This window comes from Hippopotamus amphibius, chromosome 11 (genome assembly GCF_030028045.1).
Source record: "Hippopotamus amphibius kiboko isolate mHipAmp2 chromosome 11, mHipAmp2.hap2, whole genome shotgun sequence".
Taxonomy (NCBI): Eukaryota; Metazoa; Chordata; class Mammalia; order Artiodactyla; family Hippopotamidae; genus Hippopotamus; species Hippopotamus amphibius.
The window spans coordinates 98,502,601-98,528,490 of NC_080196.1; the positions used below are offsets into that span (position 1 = coordinate 98,502,601).

Sequence of the window (25,890 nt, forward strand, 5' to 3'; positions counted from 1 at the left end):
CTAATTATTAAATGGTACTAAAACAACAACAGTAAAACAGCAGCCACGACAAAGCCTCCAAGTATTTGGATGGCATGTGGAGCTTTATTTTAAAAGAAACCATGGTTCAGATAAAACCTAAATATCAAATAAAATGTTAAATCTCTCAGTTAATCGTGTGGCCTCAGAAACCACAGTTTAACGAGCTCCGAATCAGGAGGGATATTACAATATTTTGCTTCGAGCTTTTGCATAACATTGTGAAGAAAGATGGCTGCAGCAGACGTCTATGTAAGTAGATGTACAGTCAGCCAAGCTGTGCCTGGGCTCTCAGGGCAGGCACATATAAAGATGGAGGAGATTTTGGGATGTTGAGAGAGGAAATTACTGGCAGGTAGTAGAGGTTCTCTTCAGAATCCTTTAGGTTTTATGGGAGGAAATAGTTGTTCTCAGCAGACTTTTGAAGGGGTTTGGAATAGAAAGGTATTTCCTTTTTCCTTTTTGCCTGTGTCGTCTTCGTGTTTCAGGAAGAAAGCACCTCCTGGTGTGTGAGCACAGACCAGAGGCATTGGGCAGGGCAGGGGAAATGTACTGTGTGTGCATCTCAATCCGAGGAACGAGTCAGCTGTAAGATAACGTTAGGGGCAGACCTTCAGGTGGTCCCCTGATCACTCTTACAGATTTTGAGTTTGGCCCATGAATGGCATTTTTATTTCTAGTGGTGCCCAGGATAAAAGTTTGAAGGGAACCTCACAGCGCTGTTGGTCAGGAAGTTCTTTGGGTTCAAAGAGGATTCCCCTGGCGATTCAGTCTCTGCTGAATTCACAAAGAACATCCCTGTTGGTCCAAGGGTGCGGCATCTCCCAGCTCTCCAGTTCTCTTCTTGTCTTCCTAAAACAGGTTTTTGGATTGGCCTTTGTCCACGTATAGGTTTCCTATGGCTGCCGTAACAACTTACTTACAGACTTGACCTAAAAACACAAAAATGAATTCTCTCACAGTCCTGGAGGCCAGAAGTTCAAAATCAGAATCACTGGACTAAAATCAGGATGTCAGCAGGTCTGTGCTCCTCTGGAGGCCCAAGGAGAGAATCAGTCCCCTGCCACCTCCAGCTTCTTGTGGCTGCCAGCATCCCTTAGATGGTGGCCACATCACTCCAGTCTCTGCATCCAAGGTCACATTGCCACCTCCTCTTCTGTCTTCAGTCTCCCTCTATACTTCTGTGAGGACACTTATAATTGCATTTAGCGCCCACCTGGATAATCCAGGATAATCTCCCCATCTCAGTATCCTTAATTTAGCCACGCCCACAAAGATCATTTTTTAGATAAGCTGACATTTAGAAGTTCCAGGAATTAGGACGTAATATCTTTGTACACCATCACTCAACCTACTACACCCCATTTGCAACACCTGGGATGGCTTACAGAGAGAGCCAAAGGATTCAGATTCTATCCTGCAAGGGTCGTTTTACTCTTGAAGTTAAACTGAGTGGTTATTGAGAACGTACTGTGTGTTGGTGCTGTTGTTAGACACAGTGGGAGATACAAAGATGTATAAAACTGTGTCTGCCCTGAGGTTGCTTGTGGTTTTGCTGGAAGGGAAGATGTACATGTAAAGTGAGTCACAAGAAAAAGGTCACATTAGATCTGGGGAGCCAGGGAGTGGTAGCAGCAGTGGTTGTTCGAGCCCCTGAGCCTGTGTGCTTGGCATCGATGGCTCTGTGTGCTGGAACATTAGACCTAGGAGAGGTCTAGGTGATCACGTCCAGATCACCGCTTGACTGTTCCCCATTCCATTTTTGTCTGCTGTCTCTGGGTCTTTTCCCAAGAGCTGCCTCCTGCAAGTGTGCCTTCCTGGGTGTCTTATTCTTTTCTGTTGTACTTCGATGGTTTCATTGTCTAGCCTTCAGTATCTCTTTCCCCGGTAAAATAGTAATTCAGATTCTTGAAGGTAATGCCTCTGTGCTAGCAAACACGAATAGAATCACTTCTGTAAATCAGTTTTACAGAATAAGAATAAAATCTAGGAAACAAATTTACAATAGAATCAATCTATTACAATATCATATACAATATGTTCTATCATTTGGGGTAATTAGGAGTTACCCTAGCTCAATCTGTCTGCATGAATGTCACATACCTTAGTGAAAACTATGGCACTATCCCTTTAAAAAGAAAAATGATTATCATTTCTATATATATTTTTAAGAGAACCTGCATGTCTGAGTTGCAATGCATGATTTTGATAAGAGTCCAGGGCTATCTGCTGTTGAGTTTATCCCTGGGGCCCTGGTTATCTTAACTAGATCCACAGAGACAGCATGGAGAGATGAGACAAGCCTGAGTTTGAATCCTGGGTCCATCACTACCTGGATCCTGACCCTGCTTACCGGACCAGATGATATAAGCAGGTCACTGAACTTTTCTGAAGCACAGGTCTGCCATCTTCAGAACGGGACTAATAATGGTACCTCCCTCAGGGTTATTAGGATGATTAAATGAGATAATGCATAGAAAGTGCTTAGAACATGTCCTTAAAGTCTGTCTTTTCCACCTCTCTCCCCCCTGTTTTTCCTTTCAAAAAAAAAAAAGATCTGTGGGCTGGGTCAGTTTACTGGCTCTGATTAGCACACTGCCGTTAAGTAATCAAACACTGTCCCGTCTGGTCCCTTCTGACAGGCACATGATGACAAATGCAACATTTCTTGGAATATCGTTTCACCTTGGATACCAACCAAGCTTCTAAATTACATTTTATATGACAATGTCTCCCTGTATTTTTGTTCCTTGGGCTTCTTGAATTGCAGCATAGCATGTTTCTTCCAGTAAAAATCAAAATTAAATAAATAAATGGTTCCGTTGCAGCCTGTGTCTAAGAGGGACGCGTACCATGACTGCAGATTGGGTAGCCGTTACAGTTAATGACAGTTGTCTTCTAAACATTATCTTTAATCAAGTCTCTGAAGATGTGCATGTACTTTTGCTTTTAAACCATAATGTGTGCGTGTGCGCGCACCTGCGCCTCCCTCTATGCGTGACCAGGTTGAAGAAAGCATGTGGCTGGACACCGTTTGGTCTGCTTTGAACAACAGTCATTCTGGACTTAATGGTTCTATTTTATTAAAGTTCTTACCTGAATTTTCAGAATAAAAGGAAGATTCCTCCCATACAGAGGCACTAATTGGTCACACAGCATGTGCACCCTGCATGATAAGTGACTGGGGATGGTGCCACATCAGTGCCTTTGTCCAGTTGCTGTTTTTTGTCTGCTTTGCAGGGAGAGAGGCATAGACTGATATGAAAAGCTGTTAGATTTCTTGACTGCAAGATACCAAGATTTGTGGGTTTCTTTGACACATGGATGCCTAAAAAGAAAAATGCAGTATGTACTAGTAAATTAAAAACATTTTTCAGCACCTTTGTATAAATTGGATATATTAGGTTGGCCAAAAAGTTCGTTTGGGTTTTTCCATAAGATATTATTTTGATTTCTTTTTGAAAATTTAACTCTAAAGCTAAGTCTCCATTACTGTGGCTTTGAAATACCCGAGACTGTTTTCTCTGGGTGGGTAGAGAAAAACGTGGACTGCTTTTACAGATAGGGCCTGAAAGAGTTATAATTAGGTTACACGTATTTCATAAATACCTTGCTTAGGAAAGCAGTCTCCTCCCCTACACTGGCCCATCTTGGAGATGAATTGAGATGAGGGTGGTGGAGAGCTTAGACAAGACTGGCATTTACACGATTTTAGGAATCATAGGTAACTCCCAGCTTTTCTCAGAATGGCATCCAAAGTAAGGCTCAACTTTGTCATTTCTTCTCAGAATGCAGTTCAGTGATCCCTTAATGATCTGCCACACGGCCCACAGACTAGCTCCTGAAGCAACAGGCAGGGCTGAGGCAGCACCTGGGTGAGGAGACCTTTTATCCAGCAAAAAAAAAAAAACCCCGACAGGACCTAAGAATTGGGGACTACGCTGTGACTACAGGCAGCCAAGCCAGCATGCCTCTTCAGAGACTGTACGTGTTGGGTGAGAGTTCAGATCTGGGCTGAGCCACTTCCCAGCTCTCTGACCTTGGACAGGTTACTTAGCCTCTCCGTGCTCCAGTCTGCGTGTCTGTAACGTGCTTGTCAGGAGGACTGAGGGAGATAAGTTACGTGAAGCACTTAGAATGTGCTGGGCACAGAGTGAGTGTCCTGCGTATGCTGATTGCGGTTGTTGGTTTACTGGTTCAGACGAATTGTGTCGTGCACACGTTCGGGAGGGTCACTGCCCCCAGCTTAAAAGAAGTCTTTGCTGCACTTTGTACCTGAAAAAATATATTCAGGTTTAGTATTCGCTCCCGTCTGATGACCATGATGCATCTAATGCTCTGCGAGTTCTTTCCATATGGAAGTTACTGCTCACTCTCACACCGCCGCTCCATGTTGCTGTTATCATCCCGGCCTTGCAGGTGAGGAAACTGAGGCTTCGAGAGATTAAGTTAACTGCATCAAGTCACCATCAAAATAAGATGCATGGCTGGGAGTAAAGTGAAAGTCAGAGACAGAGTCAGCACCCTGCTTTCTCAGTGCTGCTGTGCACAGGTGTCTGGTCCTCAGAGTCAGCTCAGAAGGAGAAGAAAGGAATTCAGTCTGTGGAAGTCATGCTTGTCGGTTCTTTGAACATGGTAGTCAGAACAGCCCATGCTCCACTTAGCGTCATGAATACGGTTGAATTCCAGTGCATTGCAGGCTCTGCTGTATGTGAGGGGCTCCACCATGATTAAGTGTGAGGTCTGGTGGGCAAGGTTTGCACTGTGTGCCACTCTGTCTCCTGTTCTAGGTTTTTCTGTCAGTTTCTAAATTGAAAGTAGGTGCATATAGCATGATTTACAGATTGTTATAGAAATTTTCAAGTTAATATTTTATCTCAAATTGACACTAAGGGCAAGACAAACTGATGTAGTAAGTTTATCTTGTAACTTCTGGGAATTGTACACACTTAAAGAACCTTAGAATTACTGTATTTTATAATGGAGATACTAAGGCACGGAAATGTAAGACTTCTCCTTAGATCCATGGTGAGTTAGGGCCCCGGGTAAGTCTTTCAGTACTTTTTCCTTTGACGTGTGGAGAAAAGCTCAAATAAGAAAACAGATGGAAGAATGACAGTTTAAAGCTCATTGAAGTGTTTACATCTGTTACCTGAGAGTGTTCAAATTCCCAGAGCCATTGCTGTAGACTGACACCCACTTCAGTGTTCCAGTAACTAATGTTTAGCCCAGGAATGTGGTCACTAGAAGTTTAATTTTGATGAAATTGGATGCTTTGATCCATGAGAAGGTTAGGAATTACATGGGAATGTAATTATACTTTTGTGTGCCTTTTTTGTAGAGACCTCCATACACTTTATGGCTATGGACACAGAGACCAGTTGATAAAGACAGTCTCCAGTTTGTGACTCTTCCTGGTTTTCTTTCTGGGGAGGAAAGTACACTGTAGAATAACAACGATTTAATTTACTTGTCAGGCATCTCCTTTATTCAGTGTTCGGTGCTAGTTTTGCACATACTGTTTTCACGACTCCGGTAGTTAAGAAGCTTGCTCAAGGTCAGAGAGAGAGCACCACTCAACAGTTGTGCTGGGGTCCCTGCAGTTGCTGCGGCAGCCTGTGCTTTTTCAAGCTGGTATCTGCAAATCCTAAGGTAAAATAATGACAAGTATTCCTTACGCCTTGGTTTTACTTAAAGATTTTTATAGGGAAATTTTAACTTCTATTAAAATAAGCCATGGAAATATCATGGAGGGTAATGCAGAGTTCTCATTAACATTTAGGGTGACCTAGAACTTTGCCCTGGCCCCAAACCCAACTCCGGAGGTGGCTCATCTCTGCTGTCAGAGCCATTGCCCCCATGCCCTGCCTTTCCCTGCAGGTGACTTATGAAGTGCCCACCAGTGTGCAGTTGGAGGGGTGACAGTGCGATGATGTCACTGGGGCCCCATGTTGCCCCAGCTAGCGGGGGGTGGGGGGGGCAGTGTTCGCTGAGAAGCTGGGGGTGGCTGTACAGTGTCATCGAAGTCCCCAGGTTAGTGCTGCTTCATGTTGCAGTTACTTCGTAGGTGTCCTGAGCCCTTGTAGTTAGCCTAGGGATTACTATTTATGAACAATTTTCTTCATGATTGTAGGTTTAATGTTCCTAACAACCAACATGTATATAAATGGACTCTTTTGTATAACTTCTTTATAAGTTGATGAATAGCCTCACTGCAAATCATCTTTTAAAAAAAAGGTCATTTCTAAGCTTAGACTAAGCTTTTTGTTCTTATTTAGTCTTCCTTCGGTCCTTGACATTACATTTCATTTTCATGTATTATTTTTTAAGGGATAATTAACTTTACAACAGTTCATTTCATTTTTTTAAAGCTCTTTCATATCTTTTGCCCTCAGGTTGGAACAGGGGTTCTCAAAGTGTCTGTGCTGAGCTCTTGGCAATACAATAAGTTTTTGGATTGGAGACCAGATGGATTGAACCATTGAGTTTCTAAAAATAGCCATTTGCTTTACAGTTGGCTGGTTATTGGCAGGGACCCCTCCCCCCGACTCCTCCCATTTCTCAGCTCTCAAAACATTCCTTAATAAGGCAGCTTAATCACATTCCACAGTAACTAGCACAAGCCTTTCACACACACTGACACAAGATATGTGATAGTTTATGAAATAGGAGGTACAGGTGGTCGTCGCCCCATTTTCCAGATGAGGAACCTGGTCCAGGGAAGGCTTAGTGCCCAAGGTCATGCAGCTGCTTAGTTCCTGAGCTACGACTAGTACCCAAGGGGCCAGCCTCCGGGGTTCTTTTCCCTGGCACACTTCACATCCACGCCTGTAATTTAGAACCCGTGCATCTAGGCTGTGTGCTTCTCAACGATAGTACCTCCCCTTCCTCTGAGTCGTTGGCGTAGGGCATACAGTGCAACAGATGTGGGTTTCAGGGCCAGGACGAAGGGGGAGCAAGAGAGGCATCTGGGGTCCCGCATTTAAGTGAGCACTTAGATCACATGAGCAGCCCTACTCTCAGGGCCTCGCCAGCCTTGTCCTGGTTCCGGCACTCGTGGCTTTGACAAATGGCATGGATATTCGACAACTTCTTGCACAGCCTGTGGGCATTTGAGTGTTAGTCCCAGTGATTCTTAGAAAAAGTCCCAGCTTTCTTCTCCCAGATTTACTTTATGTTTTGAGGCATCAGTTAAAGACTTAAGGTTTGGTGCCCGTGATGCTACTTCTGTTTTCACTAGTTTGATTGTTCAAGACTTTTGATGTGACACGGAAGGGAGTATTGGGGACATTTTTCTCCCCTGTGATTTTTATCTAAAGTACATGCACATTCTCTCCCCCCTGTTCCTGAGCCTTCCTGGCTTGGACGCCAGCCCCACTGTATGCTCTCAGTCGTAGCTCTTTACAACACAGTTCCTTGTCCTGGAAACGTTTCTAGCCCAGTTTCAGTTCCTTTCTGATAAAACTGCATAGCTCTTGCTGTTGGTCTTAAACACAACTCACTCAGGCGAGGAGCTCAGCCTTCAGTCTCAGCTTCTCGTGGATTTTCCTGGCAGCTACACAGTGAACTCTGTCCCACTCTCTGTTTTACCTATTAATTAGGAGATAGTCCAGTCGTGACTCTTTGCTTGCAGATCTCTCTTGTTTGAAATTCCTCGGGGTAGGGGAGAGGGAAACCAGCTAGAACTGATAAGGATGGACTTCTTCAAATAAGTGATTAAGCCGTCGCATCCCCATATGAGACATTAGCCAGCCCCTAAGAAATAACATGATATTGTAGAAACAAATGTAGGTGTTGGAGTCAGAGAGACTCTTGTTCAGATCTCAGCTTTGCCACTTTCTAGGTACAGCAATTACACTTCTTTCTTCCCTGGTGCTTCAAGGGGGTGGGAGTTAAAGAAATATGAACACCAGATCATGAGAACATTCTTACAGAATTGCCCAAAGATAGCGTGAATGCTTTATGGAGTGTAGGGGTGGAAGTGGACTTGGACAGCGGTTCTCAACTGGGGGCAGTTTTGTCCCATGCACGCCTCCCCCCAAGACATTTGACAATATTTGGAGCTATTTTTAGTTGTCATAACTGGGGGGCAAGGGTTGCTTTTGCGTGTTGTGGATAAAAGCCAAATGTTTCTAAAACCCTATAATGCATAGAATAGACAGCCCCCCACAACAAAGTGTAATCTAGCCCCAAATGCCAATGGTGCCGCGGGTGAAAAGCCCTGGGTTCAGAACTACGCTTATTGAATCTAACTGTCCTATTTAATACCCAGTGACTGTGCAGAATAAAATTGTTTCTATCCCCCTTTTTCAGATGAGAAGATCGACCTTTGGTGGTGATTAAAAAACTTGCCTTTGGCTAGTCAGCTATTTCTAGGTAGCTGTGGGACTTTAAACTAGACATGTATGCATCCAGAGCCTATACCCTTTCTACCAACCCAGTAGGTAGTGAGCTCCCCGTCACCGATGGTGTTTAAAACCAGGCAGGGTGAGCAACCACTTGAGGGTTGAACAGAGAGACGAGTCTCAGATATTTTGCACTAAATGACTTTTGTGGTCCCTCCTAAGAATGTCCCTCCTAAGGATCACATTCTTTGATTCTATTTTGAAATGGGATTTGTCTTTTTAGTCCCAGTATTAGAATGGCAAGCAGATAGCCCTTGGCCATGACCAGTGAAATCTCTGTGCTTTGTCTGTGCACCTGTGAGTCTTACTCCTATTAATATCCCAGCCCTATCGGGCCAGAGGGCTAGGGTTCCGAACAGGGGCGGCCAAAAATGCATCCCCTCCGCCATCCCATCCGCATTCCGGGCCCAGGCAGTTATTTTTACCAACACGTGTAGATGGGTCCAGATAGTTCTCATCTGGGAGGATAGTAGAGGCACAAAGGAGGGAGCTGGGGGTAGGGGGGCAGGGAACACAAAATATTTTATATCTTTAGAGACTGCAATTTAATATCAGTTTGCTAATCAGTATAATTTTACCAAATTAACAGGTAATCACAGTTGCTCTTTTGTGAAGAAGGAAAACCGAGAGGTTTACTTATGGTTGCAATCCTGTGCCCTGGAGGAGGAAGCTTTAAATAATTGATGACTTTTGAGGGAAACTTTTTTTAATAACAACCTAGTTAATGACCTGACTTGATCGATGGTATGCTGTAAGCTGTAGTCTCCAAACATTTTTGCGCAGTAGAACTTATAAAAAATTTTGAAGAACTATTTCTCACACATTTTTGAAGATGACATCTATAATTTATCAGTAACTCGATAAATTATTAGTCCAACAGTTGTAAAAAGATATAGTTTTTAATGTATGGAGTATTTTGTGTGTGCTTTAAATATATTTCATACTATACCCAGTATTTTGGTTTTTTTTTTATCTTGTGATCGTGGATTCAGCTCATTTTATGGAAAATATGTGCCATAAAATTGAATTAACCAAATCAGTCTTTATTGCTAGAAACAATCAGCCATATCCAGCTTATTTCCTCTCATTTAAAAATCTGACTTCATTTTTTTAAATCAAATAAACAAGAAAATTAGTTAGGTGGATGGTATATATGTAAGACGTTGTCATTCCATGAGCCTGTCGTCCAGGGGAAGTAAGAGTCTCTCATGTCCCCTCAGCTCGGGAGCTGTGCTTTTTCAAACCGTCCCTTCGTTTTGTGTTTCAGAGGTTTTTATACCCAGCAAACTGCATCGTGATAAGATTAGTAAGGGTGAGAAGTACACCTTTCTTTGGAAAACGGGAGAAGGGGGTTGTGAATTAGGAGAGGCAAGGGAGCAGAAGACAGACTCTGTTCTCAGGCAGATCAAGTTTAGGCAAGAGGACATACAGAGGGGTCTAGAAAATGATTTCTTTAAAACTGCCCGTGCCCAGGTCCCCTGGAAAGTCTTTGTTTATCCTCAGGGGTCTGCCTGCTGCAGTTAGAAGAGCTCAGCTTTAAAAGATACTGGGGCAGGGGGAGGAGATTAATCAAAGAGTAAGAAGTGTTCAACTCCATTTCATTTCTCTTTCAAATGTATACTTTATTCATCTCATTCTTGTATTAAATCCAGGTAAGGAAAGAAGGACACGTGTAATAACATGGACATGACAGATGACACTGAGATTATGTTCAGCATTGAGTTTACACATTGCAGGAGCTGTAACTGGGACGCGTAACCTGAGGGGATGTGGAGTTGGGGGCTGTAGCACATCAAACTGGGGTCCTCTGGGGCGGGGGGGAGCCTGTAAATGTTTTTTTCTTTAAGTCCATGGAGTGTGAAGTTACCCTCTGTGGTGGTGGTGACCGCGTGGACCCTGGAGCCAGCCTGCCTGCGTTCCCATTCTGGCTGCTACACTCTAGCTCAGTGACCTTGGGCAAGTTTCTTAACCTGCTAATAACAGGTTTCTGACACATGATTTGTGAGCTACACGTAAGCTTATTATTCTTTACGGTCTTGAAGTTCTTGCCAGAGTATGGCTGGAGCTCTCCCCCCAGCAGACCTTGATGGAGTCCATTGGCCAGAGATGTGGTTTCAGCCAAAATACAGCCAATGCAGAAAGAGGCTTATTAGCAGGACCTACCTGGGATGCCAAAGCTCCGATGAAAAGTCAGTGTCCTCATGTAAACCTGTATAGTTCTAGTTCAGAGTCATCACTCATTAAAATTACAAGAATGATACCACACTGCACTTATGTGGCATGTGATCTGTTTTTGCTTGGGGACAAAATTCTGCACACCCAAACTACTGTCCAGCCAGCCAAGGAGATGGGCTGCTAGTTTCCAATGCCTTGAAGTATGAGGAGGAGCTTTTAGCAGTAAACCTGTTAATGAACTCAAACTATAAAATGACGTTGAACCCATGGTGTCCGTAGGTGCACTTTTCCCTATCGTTCAATCATTCTCTTACACTGCACTGGTTACTAAAGGTGTCTTTCGTGAATCATTTCAGATTATTAAAGTCTATTTATTGGTAGCTAAGTTCACAGATAAAGTACAGAATCTAGAAGTATCTTTTCTTTTGTTGTTTATACATTTATCATTAAAGTTGCTTGCCAAAAAATTGATTTTAAAACTTCTCCAGAGAAGAAATGAGACACTTATCCTGAGAAGAATCATTGTATCTTGAGATCTTAAGAAATTAAAACAGCTTTGTATGATAAAATCAGAAGCACAAAGTTAAACAACAGTGTGTCATTAACTGAACCCAGTGACACATTTTCCTTTTAACTTCGAAGTTTAATCTCAGGCCAGTTTGCTTTGTAACAAGTAGAATATATGTGAATGTTTGCCTTGTTGTAGCAGGTTGTAGGCATTAAAAACTTATAGTTTATTCAGCAAATTTACCATTCCTTTCACAGGGAATGACAGTGACATCCAAGGTTTTTCTACATGTGCATAGTTTACAGAAATAAATTAGCCTTATAAGAAACCATCAGGGTCGTTCATGGGGGAGCTTTTGTGCAGCTGGACAGCTTTGAAGCAGCTGTAAGACAGCATTGTGACGCCAGGCCATGCCCCAGACCTTGTAGGGGTGACAAGCTGTGGCCTCCTCCTTTCTCTGAAATGATACACAACTGTAGACCGCAGTCTGCGTCACCAAGAGCATCTGGGCTGAAGGGGAAACTTCTTTACAAACAGGGAAATAGAGATGAATGCTGGAATAACACCACGGACTGATGACACTCTGCACCCTGCAGGCAGCCCCTCTGCCCTGGGTAGGACGGCAGCCCCGGCCACTCCTGTGCCCTTCCCGGGCCTTTGCCTCCACTGCCTTCTGAATTTGCTTTATATCAAGTCAGCGCCACTGCTGTCCTGTGGCTGTTGTACCGGCCGTGACAGTGGCTCCCACGGGCTCCTGGGCACGGTGGTCAGGACCTCACATGCATGGCGGTACTTACTCCCTCGTCCCACGGTGAGCAGCCTCACCTCCTCGCTGAGAAGGAGGGTCCAGGAGCTGGATGCTGTGAATCAACACCCCGCCTTCCAGTTCCCCGCGTGGTCCAGCCCCTCATGTAGCATCATCTGAACAACTTAACGCTCTCCTGAGCACACTCTCTCTCCAGAATCTTCCCCACCAATACATTCTCCTTCTCGCTGTCTGGGGACCTTTCTAAGTGCAGTCCTTGCTCATTTTCCCTCCTTAGTGTCCTCACTTATCCTCTCATCCCCCAGGTGCTGTCCTCCCACATAACCATGCAGGGCCCTTAAGACCCGGCCTTCTTTCTTTCCCTGCTACCCTTCCCCTGCCAGATCCCCCCACTGGCCTTTCAGGCCCTTGCACCTCTTCCCTGATGAGCTTCATAGCATTCCTTTTCCACCCGTATCTATCCTCCTGCAACCTCCTACTTCTGACCCTGCATGAAGATTTCATCCTTCATAAAGCCATGCCTGCCCTTGACCCTGGGCAGAATTTGTCGCTTCCTCTGCTGTATCCCTGCAGCTTTCTGTTCATGCCTCTGAGATGTGGCAGTCGTGGTCTGTGTCTGTACAGAGATGCCCACCACCTGGGGCTGTTGAGCACTGAAATACAGGTGGTCCAAAGCAAGGTGTGCTGTAGGTGAGAAAGAAACACACACCGATTTTGAAGACTTAGCTCAAGAATAAGAATATAAGACATTTTTAGTAATAATCTTTATGTTGATTACATGTTGAAATGATAATATTTTGGATAAATTGGGTTAACTAAAATATATTATTAGAATTAATTTCACCTTTTTTTTTTTTAATAGAACTTAGAAATTTTCAAGTTCTAGATGAGGCTCATGTTACATTTCTCTAACTAGCACCAGGCCAGTTAGCTTCTGTCCCTAAGAGGTGAGGGTACCTAGCCTCTGCCTGAAGGAGCCAGTGACCTCAGCAGTGCTGCTCACATTTTGTATGTCTGGTTCCCAAATCTGTTTCCCAGTGTTTGCGCTCCTGGAGTTTATTGGCTCTTAAGTTCAGAGTATCAAGCTTGGCAGAAGGCCGTAATTCTTGTGGCCCTCAATTGACCCCTGGCCTAGAAGATGCTTGCATTTGGAGGTGGGAGAAGACTGGACTGTGCCATGGAGCTGCCTCCACCCCCCGGAGGGAAGAGGGGACGTCAAGCGCATCTCATCCCTGATGTGATAGCAGGACACCTGGAGCAGTGGGGACTCCCCTGGTGCCCACAGGCTTCTCATAGCCAAGTTTGTCAGTACCATTTTTTTAGATTCCATATATATGAGTTAGCATACAGTATTTGTTTTTCTCTTTCTAGCTTTACTTTACTCTATATGATAGACTCTAGGTCCATCCACCTCACTACAAATAACTCATTTCATTCCTTTTTATGGCTGAGTAATATTCCATTGCATGTATATACCACATCTTCTTTATCCATTCATCTGTTGATGGGCATTTAGGTTGCTTCCATGTCCTGGCTGTTGTAAATAGTGCTGCAGAGAACATTGGGGTACATGTGTCTTTTTGGATTATGGTTTTCTCAGGGTATATGCCCAGTAGTGGGATTGCTGGGTCATATGGTAGTTCTGTTTTTAGTCTTTTAAGGAACCTCCATTCACAGCCAAGTTTGAACTGGTCTAGTTATGCTCCTGGTTAAAGCCAGGCTGCTATTGCCGGGCTACCGTAGTCTTTGCCAGCAGGATGGTTCTTTGCTCTGTCTACCCCTTCTGTTTTGTCTTCTGTACTTCAAGCAAAGTGTCCCTTAAAATAGAGGCCTTGATGATCACACTCCCGGCCAGCATGGTTTCATTCTGCCCGCCTACCCAGCATGATTTTACGGAGCCTATAAAAGTTCTCTGAGTTTGCTCTGACATCTTGTTGACAGGGAGGTCTTGTTTGTTGTTAGAAATAAGAGCAGCGTCTCCAGGACACACCTAACTCTGCTTTAGTGAATGGGAGGTTTCGGCCGTGACCTCTACAACCTAAATGGCAGAGAGGCCGGCAAAGTGAAAGCTGTATGTGTTTTGTCAAAAAAGTATCTTGAGTTTTGTTCGGGTTTTGTGTACTGGTGCATATCGAGGGGATTTTGGTAAGAGCGTGTGCATTCAGAGGATGTCATCGCTGCACCTTTTTCTTTACTTTTAATGGAACACCACTTGGCTGTTTGATTAAGGTATATTTGACATTGTATTTCGAAACAGTTCACCTTTGAAAAGCCAGAGGCACCAGGTGGTGAAACATTGGATTATGAGATGCGTGCTGTGGGTGGAGGCCAAACTCACACCCTCTTCCTGAACCGAAGCAGCTCTGCTGTCGGAGGATGGAGACTGGAGGGTATGGAGGGAGAATAAGGAATATTCCTCCATCCTTTTGTTTGTGACGGCAAAGCTGACTTCATGCTCTCTTGAGGAATGAGACAGCACCTAAAACTGAGTGCATCTCGACATCCAGGTGACTCTCCAAGACAGTACGCTATTGAAGAGTCACTATATTTTATAACATTTTGTCTAAAAGCTTTTGCAAAAGTTTCTCACGCCATTCATTATTTAGATAACTCAGAGTGTGTGCTTCCGAAGTCACTCTAAAAATAGCACCTGTTTCCCCAATGTGGTCTGTGCTGGTGCCCGAGTGTGGGCTGCGTGTCCCGCAAGGAAGCAGCATTTACTGGTTTAGCAGTAAAACAAAGATTATTTTTCCATCTCGCTGTTTAGAGTTGGGAGATATACCAAAATTTGTAAAATATGAAGATCTAATTATTCCATATCTTTACTCTTAAATTCTTTTTCTGTGGCTTATGTTCTAATTCCTCTGTACTTCTCTTCCATTTGTCTTGAGAAATTCTCAGTGATTTTTTTGAAAATCACTCCTTAATAATTTCCAGGACATAGGTAGCACTGGACAGTTATCATTTGCTGGAGTTGAGTGGCTTTTAAACTTGTGACGGTGGCACGCAAAGAGAAATTAATTTGCCATCACAACTTAGTACATGCACTCACCTTTGTATGTAATTGAAACAAATTTCTCGGAACAGTGCTTACTTATATTTCATGTGAGGCTCTAATGTTTTTTATTCCGTGATATTTAGTTTGTTTTAATGCTTCTTGTGAACTAGTTACTCGTGGGATTGCAGCTCACAGTTTAAAAAATGCTGCTTTAATGTATAGCTCCTGTATTACATGCAGATCATTTTACTTTCCTGGAATCACCAGTCCTTTCTGATACACTTTTCCGAAAGAGTTTTTATGGCCCCAGCTTTACCTGCCAGCACCCCCTACTTCTTGTGAGGTCCTCCCCACATAGTCCCCCTCCCCGCTGCAGCTTCGATGTGAAATGCACAAAGTCCTAGCACAGTGACCTCTGTGGTCATCAGTATGTAGTAAGATTCAGATCACATCCTTCGAGTGCACCTCTAACCTAAAGATCAAAAGTCTGTGTTGTTTCTTGAATGGACGTGCTCTTTGAGAAATTGACTCTCATTTATTTTGTGAGGACAGCTAAGCCTGGTGTCCACTTAAGTGCTGGCAGCTCTGGCCCAGTGTGCACAGTGAGAAATGCCCGAGGGCTGTATTAGGGTTTCACTGAGGCTACTGTGATCGTCCCTAGGCTTCGGGGGCCAGTGGCATCCACACATACCTCTCCATGGCCACGGCACGTACGTGTCCCTTTCTTTCTTATTTAAAAGGGAACAGTTATTTTAAAGGGGGGAGGGGGTCTTAAATGTCGCTAATCATCATTTGGAACACAGACTCTAAGAGAGAGAGTGTTTGGTGTATTTATTTCACTTTTCCAGTAATGGAATCTAGATTTTTGTGTCACCTTATGTGACACATTTCAAGGGCTCTATTTTGTCATTATGTTGGGAAAATATTTGATGGCTTGTCAGAGGGGAGTGTTCATAAATGTGTTACTAAACTGCACATTTTCAGCCTCTAGGATAGTGTGATAGGTAATTGAGGTTGAAATTGACAGCATTTACCACTTAAAAATAAGCACAAGAAATGCCAGTATGCACTGTGTGCGTTGAAACTAATTCGGTTTTTGTAAGCTCTTAGGGTTAATATGATGCCTGATGGGAGTAATTTTGTAATGGAAATTATTTCAATGATTTGGTTAATATATTTTTATAATATTGGTGCAGGGTGCCATCCTGTGACAGTGATGACCTAATGATGCGGTGATGGCCTCAAACCCTGGCTTCCAGGGCCCACCGATGAGGATCCCGCCATATTAGCATAGCCAGGTGTCCTTGAAATACTGCTGCTTCTCATTTTGGTGTAAAGGCCACTCATAGCCTCTCAGGTCCCTCCTAGATCTCTTCTGTGGTATTGAAAACATGTTTTAATATCGATGTAGTGTCATTAACCTAAATATTTTACATTGCCTGCAATATCTGTAGTTTTGGCAACAGTGGGATGTTTTGAAACCTAGATCTCATCATGTTCCACTGACTGGCGAATCACTTGTTTAAGCCAGTTCCTCTTGACCATGTGCTGTTCCATACGCTTGATCCCTATTTTATTTTTAAAATGATTTTATTACAGTTGTCCTTGCTGTAAACCAGAAAATAAGAGCCTTCTGTTTAATGGTGAGGTTGCTCCACCTTCATCTGTTTTAGGAATTGTTTCTTAAATGTAATGAGAAAACTTCTTAAGGTACAAGGGAAGCCACCTAGCTTTGCAGAGAGGACCACTGGGATCCAATAAACTGCTCCCTTGAGGAAAGGAGCACAGTCAGAACAGGAGGTTGTGTTAAAGATAACATCCCAGATGGGCATTTTAGCAGAACCTCCCTCCCCAAAGTCTCATAAACTGTGCTATCATCAGAGTCCCTTCTCATCTACACTGTTGAGAGCCAGCATCCCGACGAGAAGCCCAAAGCTGGTGCACAGCCGCGCTCTCCTGCCCATTATTGAGATGCGGGGGCAGTGTAGTAGTTAAGAGCCCCAACTCTGGAACCAGTCTACCCAGCTAGGAACCTCTCTGGTCTCTAGGTTCCCCATCTGTAAAATGGGCATAATAATGGTGCCCACCTACTACAGCCGCTGTGAGGATTCAGTGAGGCCTTGCCCCAGTACTTGCTTTGCTACTGTAACCCTTAGTGGAAGGTGCCTGTCTCTTGGTTCAGATGGTGAACTCATCTGATGGGTTTAGAACTCTGACCTCTCCCAAGCAAAATAACATGGGCACATGGATGTTTTGTGAATTTTTGTTAAAATGCACTCAGGTTAATGACTGATAGGTAGCCATTTAAAGAGAGCAGATTTCCTTCACAGCATCAGCACTGGTAGCAGGAGAAGGGAGGAGACAAGTGGTAGAACCTCACTGCTCTCATTAGGTAGACACACGATTTATGGTCAGGAGCCAGACATTTCTGTGTTTTTGATAGTGGAATTAACTGATATTTACACTGGCCTTATAGTTAAATCAGCCAAATTCAGAATGGGGGTTTTCCCTAATTCTTTGGACAGTGAAGATGTCTACTGTTCTGGGCCTTGTGCTGACTGCTGCTGGTTCAGATATTCAGCATTGGCACCTGACGGCCTTGTGTTTGGTGAGATATCTCCATGGTGGGCTGAGGCGGAAATAGCTGAGAAAATAGAAGAAAGCAGCGTCTCATCAGAAGGATGGGGGCTCTTCTCATGTTCTGTGTAAGCTCAGCCAGTGGTGACTTTGATGTTTCATTATCCTTCATGTATTGTTTAGAGGAGACAGATAATTTTCTAGTTAATCAAATTTTTAAAATTGCCTAAAAGGAAATCCTAAGTGTGGAGCAGCAGATCATTTCAGTAAATCTCGTTCACATTTACCTGCTGCTGCCTTTTAAATGCAAGAAGAGAATTTTTTCAAGTGCGTTTGAAAAGCATGTTTTATAAATTAGAAATGTCACAGTAAACCAGTAAAGAGTGAAAATAAGAGCCCAGGATTTGGAGTTAGGAGGTCTGGATTCTCTCTTGGGCTTCTCCCCAAGCTAGCAGTGGGGCAAGTCTGATGATGTCTGAAGAACTTTCCAACTATAATAGGCATTTTGAATGTGCTAGAAACAACTGCGCGTTTTTTATGGGGGTAGCAGAAGCCGTCGTGTTCTTTCCGATGCACACTGCAGGTCATCTAAGCATCAGAGGCTCAAACACAAGACCCCTACAGCAGAACATTGTGTCAGCATGACCTGTTGGACACCCTGTGGTCCAGGCCAGGGACCCCTGACCCTGAGTTATGACTTCCCAGACTCGCAGAGTCTGAAAGGGCACCTGTGAGCTTCTCCACATGAATTTCATGAGGTCTGTCTGGTAGATAGAGAGATGAAGAAGCACCATGTGTCCAAAAATTGAGCCAGTAGCTGATCCATGAACTTGGATTCTGAAGCAGTATACTTACTAGATTTAAAGTTCAGGGCCATTTTTTTTAATAAGTAATGTGTAAGGTATATTAATAACTGGACTCTGTACTTGTTCCCAAGACTCTCAGCTCTCAAGGAGCTCTTTCATTTATAGATCTTAATAAATATTTGTGAAAATGGTCCCAACATTTCTTTACCATCGTCTCCTTAAACTGGGCCAGCTGTGCCCCAAACCCTCTGGGGTCCCTGGTGTCCCTTCCGCGACTGATCACTTGCTCTCCAGGTCCAAGAGAGGATTTGTCTCCAGTCTGTTGGGTGGGAGATGTCCTGCAGAGTCTCAGGTAGGTAAAGATCAGGTGTGTGAGGCCTTGGGCTCACTGGTCTCCGAGGCGACAGCTGTCTGGGCCTCTGCCTTCAACCCATCCTCCCTGCTCTCCTGTGTCAGGCCCTGGACCTTTCTCTGTTTGTAAAGAAGAACATTTAAGAATGCTGACACTCAGTGAATAGATGGAAACATTCATTCTTTTCTCTCTTCTCAACAGACTCGAGACGACTTCCTGGGACAGGTGGACATACCCCTTAGTCATCTCCCGGTAAGGATGGTCACCTGCTCTAGAGCACGTGCTGTGAGCAGCCGTTTCTAACTGTCTGCAGTTGGGTGTATTTTCAGGGTGGTATTTCCTCAACACAGTGGAGAAGCATGTGTACTTTGGCCCTGGCCCTTTTCCAGAAGGTGGTCCTTTCAAGGGGATAGGAGATAGCTTAGCTGTAAGAATCAAGTGCACCTCAACCATCCACAGATGCCTGGCAGTGTCACGGGCTGATTTCTCGTCTGCTCCATAGCTTGTCTCCCTTTGTCAGACATACAAAACAGCTGCCTGCTTCTGTCACACCCTTTCTCCTTGTCCCTGGAATGTCCTTGCTTTCAAGTTCATCCTTTGGGTCTAATCAAATATCTGTTGCCTTTATCTAGAATTGTACATGCTGTTTCTCTTGGGCTACATCTATACAAGCTAGTGTTGCCACGACTTTGGTGCACGGCTTTCTCAGTCGGCACAGAGACAAAAGAAAAGATGCTGTTGGTACTGAGGGAACTTGTCAGCTGGAAACACGCACTCTGGCTTCAGAAAGTGTACTGGGTTGGCGTGTGTGGCGTTGCTACCATTCCTCTTTTCTTAGATGAGGAGCAAAACAATTGGGGCTGTTGACATTAACTGAGCTTAAAGGTGACTCCCGCACGTGCCAATACTGGTAGAATGGGGGGCCAAGAGCTCCTTGGTGAAAGGTAGATGATCTCATGTTCCAGCTCTCAGCCCCTCTTCCCCTGGGCAGAACAAAGTGCCTGAACTAGCGCCTAAGAGAGGATAAGTCAAATGTTTCTGCCTTCCAAGGGCATTTTATTATTTTCTTAAATGCTTTATGTGAGCAAATATTATAAACAGCCTATACACTAAAATGACTCAAACCACCTTGTGTGAGCCTACTGCTGTGTTGAAACTGTAGCTATTACTGTCTGTTAAAGATCAAGAAGAACTGTGTCTCACCCAGGGAGCTGTGAAGCTCTGTTGTGAAGGAATGTGATGGAAGTACTTCATTCCCACTTACTCAGGGGAGCTGTTAAGGAAGAAAGGTTTCAAGTGTGTTCCCTTCTGAAAGATCGGAAGCAAAAGTAATATCATCAGAATATTTTTCTTGTTTCCATATAAAAACCTGAAGCTCCAAGGTGCTTGTAGGAGGTGGGCTTATGCTTGATGGCATAAGCCATCAGCGCCCTGATCGTTCTGCTGAAGTCACAGTGAGAGCATGTAGGTGTCGCAGCTTTTGTGCGCAAAGACAGTGCACATATGTCTACATCAGTGGGTCTTCTCTTCGTGCTCTTCAGGTTGAAGCTGTAAGCACCTCACATTGTTAAACAGTGCTCATTGGTTGGCCAGTTTTTTCATGGGTGTCTCCAACCACCCTTTTCCCTAACATGAAAACCGCATCACCCGTCAAGGCAAATTACGTGATAACACTGTAAGAGGTGTAAGTGAAATTTTTAAACAGTTTGCTCCAGCAGTCCCTTGTTTGAGTGATTGAATGTAGATTGGTTTTGAAAGGTTAAGTGGAACTCCCAGAGAATAGAGTGTCCCTTTTCAGAGACCACGTCTGTAGGGGGAACATTTCACCTTTGAATTTGGGTGGAGGCAAGCGTAAGCTTTCAAAGAAGGAAGTGGTGCCAAGGCTCCGGGCTAGGATAGAAACCGGCCAGTGAAAGAGTGGAACAGTGAGAGACCAGAGGGGACTGAGGACTGTCGCAAGAGTCGAGCCAGTCGAAAAATGGAGCCTCCCGGTTTTCAGTCTGTCCCAAGATGACGTTACACTGGAGTGCCGTATCTCCTGCTTAAAATTGACTGGCTTTGTGGAGCCCACTACAGTACTACAGTCTCCAAGCTGGACCACAAAGGAAGCAAAAGGAGAGGTTAAGGTGCGTTCCTTATCCTTTAAGTGATAATAGAACCCAGCCGGCATATTCTGACTGGATGTGGCTTTGGTCCCAAGATTTGAGGTGCTCTCATATGTACATTTGATTGTATGTGTAGGACACTCATGGGAAAATTGCACAGTTAATTTTGTGTAACACAAGTGTGGGCATGTGAAATGGATGTTAGCGTACAAATAATTGTGTGGATAAAAAACGGATGCTCTTTTCTTGATAGCTACATGAGCACTGTCAAGGCAGTATATATATATATGGCTTTGTTGCCTATGGTTTCAGTGTTGTTCAGTGTCATTGAATTTTAGATTCAAGAACTTAGGAAAATTGTCTTATTAGTAATGAGAGAAGGTAGTGGAGAGCAGTGACGTGGAGGTCAAGTTGCTGTTGGCCACCCATCCAAGCCTTCTCACGGTTTAACAGATCGGATTGGGTAACTGCTTGTTAATTAACTCTGTACAGCCCCATTAACTGAGAGAGAATTTATTCCTTTAACAGATGTTTGCTGATAGGCACGGTTCTGCTCTCTGAGGAAGAATCCGTGAAGCAGGTTCCTCGCTCCCCTGGCTCAGCCACATGTGATAGTCGAGCATTTGAAATGTAGCTAATGTGACTGAAGAATGGATGTATCATTTTATTTCATTTTAATTAATTAAAATTTATGTTTAAAACGCTACATGTGGCAAGTGGCCCCCTCCTAGGCGGCTCTGGTGAGATCAGACCAGAGTCTCCTGGCTCAGGTGAAGACGATGATCTGGATTCCCTTTTCCTGAGATGATGATTCTGGCTGTTGGAGGGACTGGGGGTGGAGGGATTCCCATACCAGGTTTCACTTGGTGATCGTGTCATTCAGCTTTTTTCCCCCACCTAAGGCTGTTTCTCTATAGTTCTACGTATTTAACATACCAAAATTATTGAATTTAGGTATTAAGAAAAGGCCCTAAAATTTGGAATCATAGAAACTAAGATAAAGAAGTAACCTTTTGTTACTGGTTTTAAACTCTATATTAGCAGAATAGCTAATTTCGTACACCTCCATCTTGACGTAGATACACACTTACTTACTACAAGGCATTTTAAGCTTTATCTTGTTGCCCCAAGATAGCATGAACCTTTCTTCCTTTAGAAAAGAATCATCTCTGGCTTGATTTTGGTCTGAGAAGTTGCAGCATTTGAGAAGCCCTTTTCTGAATCAGGAACTTCATGGAAAAGATTCAAGACCGCAAAACTAAGGTTAATGCAACCTTTTGTGATTGTTAGGAAATTATTTTTAATAACTTAAATACCCTACTTGGTGGATTGTTGGTGTGCTTTTTGAAAAAAATAGTTTAGACTTAGTAATTGATGTTTGCTAAAGAACCTTCTTCCCTTGCTGCAGTTCTAGGGGCCTCTGGGTGCACTTGCCAGTGGAAAGTGGCATTTACAGTGTAAAACTGTGCTTTTAAATTCTTAGGAATGGCTCTCCTAAGCTGTCCTTACTTGCAGCTATAAATTCTCTGACCCCGAGAAGCCTACCTGAAAAACCAGAGGGTCACGGCACTTGAGCATCTCAGACTGGGGCACCACGGGTCCTCCTCGGCCCACTACCGGCTCTTGGTTCCCTGGATAATGTTGTGCCGTGCTGGGCCTTGTGAGCCATCAGGACAGTCCGGATTGGAGTTGTGCCAGGGAGATGAGTGAAGGAGGCTGCTTGAAACAGAGAAATGGGGCCGGGAGGGTTATGTGAAGCTGGGGTGTGCTCTGCGTGATAGAGCCTCACTACCTCCGTTACCGAGGAGGCCAGTGTTGGCTACGTTTTTGTCCCTTAAACAGGAGTGAGTAAAGAGTGATAATTAAAAAGAAAAGAAACTTCTTTTTCCCTCTTTGATCTTGGATTCCTCGGTGCTTTATCCGATGCTTCCAGATGAAAGAAAATAATTTTGACTTGTCATTCGCTTTCATTCCTGGTTCTCAGACCAGTGTTCCTAGTTTGATTTGTGGAAGAAAAAAAGGGATAGGAAATTGGACCCAAGGAGTTTAGAATGGTAGGGATCTGTTTCCTTTGCTTCTATTCCAAATATGCCACCTGTCTTTAATATTTTTTTCCACTTTATTTATTATTGAGGGTGGGAGTGAGTAAAAGAAGAGGAGGAAACAGGGAGAGTAAATAAGGTGAGTCGTCTGACCTTTTATGCAGATCTGAGAATTAAGAAAACGCAGATTCACATTCACGGGAGTCTCCAAATGTCAAGCTTTAAAAGATCTCATGGGAATAGTTGACTGAGCTTGGAGATGGGCAGGTTGCCTTGGTAACCTTAGTAAGTTAGTAGTCCTCTTTGGGCCTCTGTTTTTCTCATGTATGAAATGAGGGTTTTCACATAGATGATAACAAGTTTCCACCCAGCTCTGTGAAGGAGCATCTTAGCTGTCCCGTGGCGTTCACTTAGCAGAGGCACAGCGACCATGATGACATACGTGTTACCTGGAAGACTCGGGCAGCGTGATGAGCTGGAGGCATGAGGAGATGGAGGCTGTGTTTTAGGAAGGTAGTCCTACCAGCCTGGTGTCTGTGCTGCAGCTGAAACAGAGCTCCTCTATTTTATTCTTTTACGGCATGGCACCAAAAGTGAATTTAGCTATAACTATCCTATTCTTGTAGCTTTTTCTTTTCCTATTTCAGGATCTACTCTTTTTTTCTTTCTTTTTTTCTGTCCACACTGCGTGGCATGCAGGATCTTAGTTCCCTGACCGGAGATCAAACCTGCGCCCCCTGCAGTGGAAGCGTGAAGTCCTAACCACTGGACCACTGGGGAAGTCCCTGTAACTGTCCTATTTTTCTTATGAATTAAAAAAAAAACAAAAAAACAAAAAAACTATCATTTTTACATCTCTTTGTGAAATTCTGTGTCATTGCCCAGAAGTTCATACAGGATTTTATAACTTGCCTTCAGTTATTACTTAGATACAAAAATAACTCCAAGACTTGCATTAACAACAGAATGATGTTTCTGGCGGGTGTTGCCATTTGCGCCTCTGAAACTCTTTTTTGCCTCTTCTGTCAGTTGTGTCTCCCCTGCCCTTTGAGCTCCAGCACATCGCGCCTACCAGATGCAAAATCTCCGTGTCTGTGGGAAACACAGAGGGTAGAGAGAACTATTTTAAAAAAATTAGTTCTCCCTATCCTATTTTAGTCAAGTGCCACTCAAGGCAACCGGGGTAACTTGAATTTCAGTTTTCCTACAGCGAGGCGTTTTTGGGGTGATGGTGATGTTGTTTGCCACCTTAATTGTGCTTGAAGGTAACTCAGGTGATGAACACCCCATTCATAATTCTGGCTGGCACCAGGGTAATGGTTCCCTCTCACATGCACACAATTCAGTATCACAGAGCTTAGAGGGACTTCGGAACATTTTTTAAAAATTTATGTATTTATTTTTGGCTGCGTTGGGTCTTCATTGCTATGTGCAGGCTTTCTCCAGTTGTAGCAAATGGGACTACTCTTTGTTGCAGTGCACGGGCTTCTCAGTGCAGTGGCTTCTCTTGTTGCGGAGCACGGGCTCTAGGCATGTGGGCTTCAGTAGTTGCAGCACTTGGGCTAAGTAGTTGTGGTGCACGGGCTTAGTTGCTCTGAGGCATCTGGGATCTTCCTGGACCAGGGCTCAAACCCATGTCCCCTGCATTAGCAGGCGGATTCTTAACCACTGCACCACCAGGGAAGTCCTTAGAGGGACTTTAGAGACCATTCATTTATCCACTCCTTGTATTTTACAGGTGAGGACAGCTGGGCCCAGAGAGGGGGTTGACTTGCCCAGTGATCGGAAGGCTGACCAGACCTTGGGTCTCCAGCATTGATCTGTGGTGCAGTCAAGGGCCAGAGGAGCGGGGTGGAGGGACTCGGGCTAAGACTTGGGTGCTTTTAGCTGTTGCATCCCTGTTTTGAGTCTAGGGTCCTGATACGGCCATTCCCTTCCACTTGCCCACAGAGTTGTTTACCTCATTATAAACATGTCAAAGTAACTGCAATTCTATTGAAAGCAGCAAATCTTTTTAAGATGAAATTGCTGTGTAACCAGACGATTTTCTTTTGAATGCTCATGGCCCGGGACAGGAGGTAGCAGCGTCTATTTTGGCCAGTACTGTTAGCATCAACCTGTTTGAGATGGCTTCCTACCAGGAACACTTTCAGTGCTGCCCTGGGCTTTTCTCCAGGGAACAGCATTCAGCAGGATCCTGGATCGTGCCAGGAAGAAGCCTGTTGTTATCTACAAGATCACCGTCTTGTTCACGCTGGAGAATTTCCGTGGAGGTGAATTTTCATTTTTTAATGCTGTGCCTTTTTGTGGACCGTGGAATTGGCAGTGCTTACAAGTGACATGAACGTGTAGCGTTGGCTGATGATGATAGTGGCCAACGTTTTTTAAGTGTGCCAGGAACCCTTGTGAGGACTTTGTATGTACCAGCTCAGTTGATTGCTTTAATCGTCACAGTTCTGTATGATCCTGTTACTGCCCCACTCCATAGCTGAGGACCCTGAGGCACAGAGAGCTAAGGAACTTGCCCTTGGCCACATGGCTCTGTAGGTAACAAGGCCAGGACACAGACCTAGGACGTGTGCCTCTTGATTTGTGTGATGTTTGTCATTTAAACTAGGTAGTGTATGGGCAGTTCCATTTTTAGAGTCCCTGTAAGTTCTCTGATTTTTTTTTTTTTTTTTTTGTCTGACTTTAGAAAAAAGTCTAGAGAATGAAACTGACTTTCTTGAGTGATGGTGAATTTTTGTGGCCTCGGTAGTTTACTGTAGATCAGGTGGATTAATCAGCTACTTGTACAGGTGCTTACTTTGTGCCAGGCAGTGCTCTTGGCACCAGGAATACAGTGGTGAACAAATTCATGTCTCTGATCTCATGAGGTTGTATTCTGCAGGTGATGGATGATAATAAACTCATTAATAAATAAATGAGCAAGATAATTTCAGACGGTGAAAAGCGGGGAGATAAATCAGGATGTTGTAACAGAGGATAAGAAAGGGAGCCTGTGGTGGTGGTTTAGGATGCAGTGTCTGAGGATGTGACTTGGGATCCCAGACCTGGATGACAAAGTGGAGACCGCTGTGGCCATCCGGAGCCAGAGCTGTCCAGCAGAAGGACCTGCTAGGGCGGCGTGAGATGCGA

General features: G+C 44.1%; 1 protein-coding gene across 3 annotated transcripts in view; it reads left to right on the top strand.

Annotated features, from left to right (window-relative positions):
- Window positions 1-25,890, top strand: part of NEDD4L (NEDD4 like E3 ubiquitin protein ligase) — a 220,963-nt gene that overhangs the window by 126,024 nt on the left and 69,049 nt on the right. For all 3 annotated transcript variants that reach the window (XM_057698419.1, XM_057698420.1, XM_057698418.1), the window contains one exon: window positions 18,807-18,857. Coding sequence is in view for 1 of the 3 variants with exons in the window: in XM_057698418.1 (XP_057554401.1) it covers window positions 18,807-18,857 (51 nt within the window). In the remaining 2 variants the exon portion in view is untranslated. The remainder of the gene's footprint in view (window positions 1-18,806; window positions 18,858-25,890) is intronic.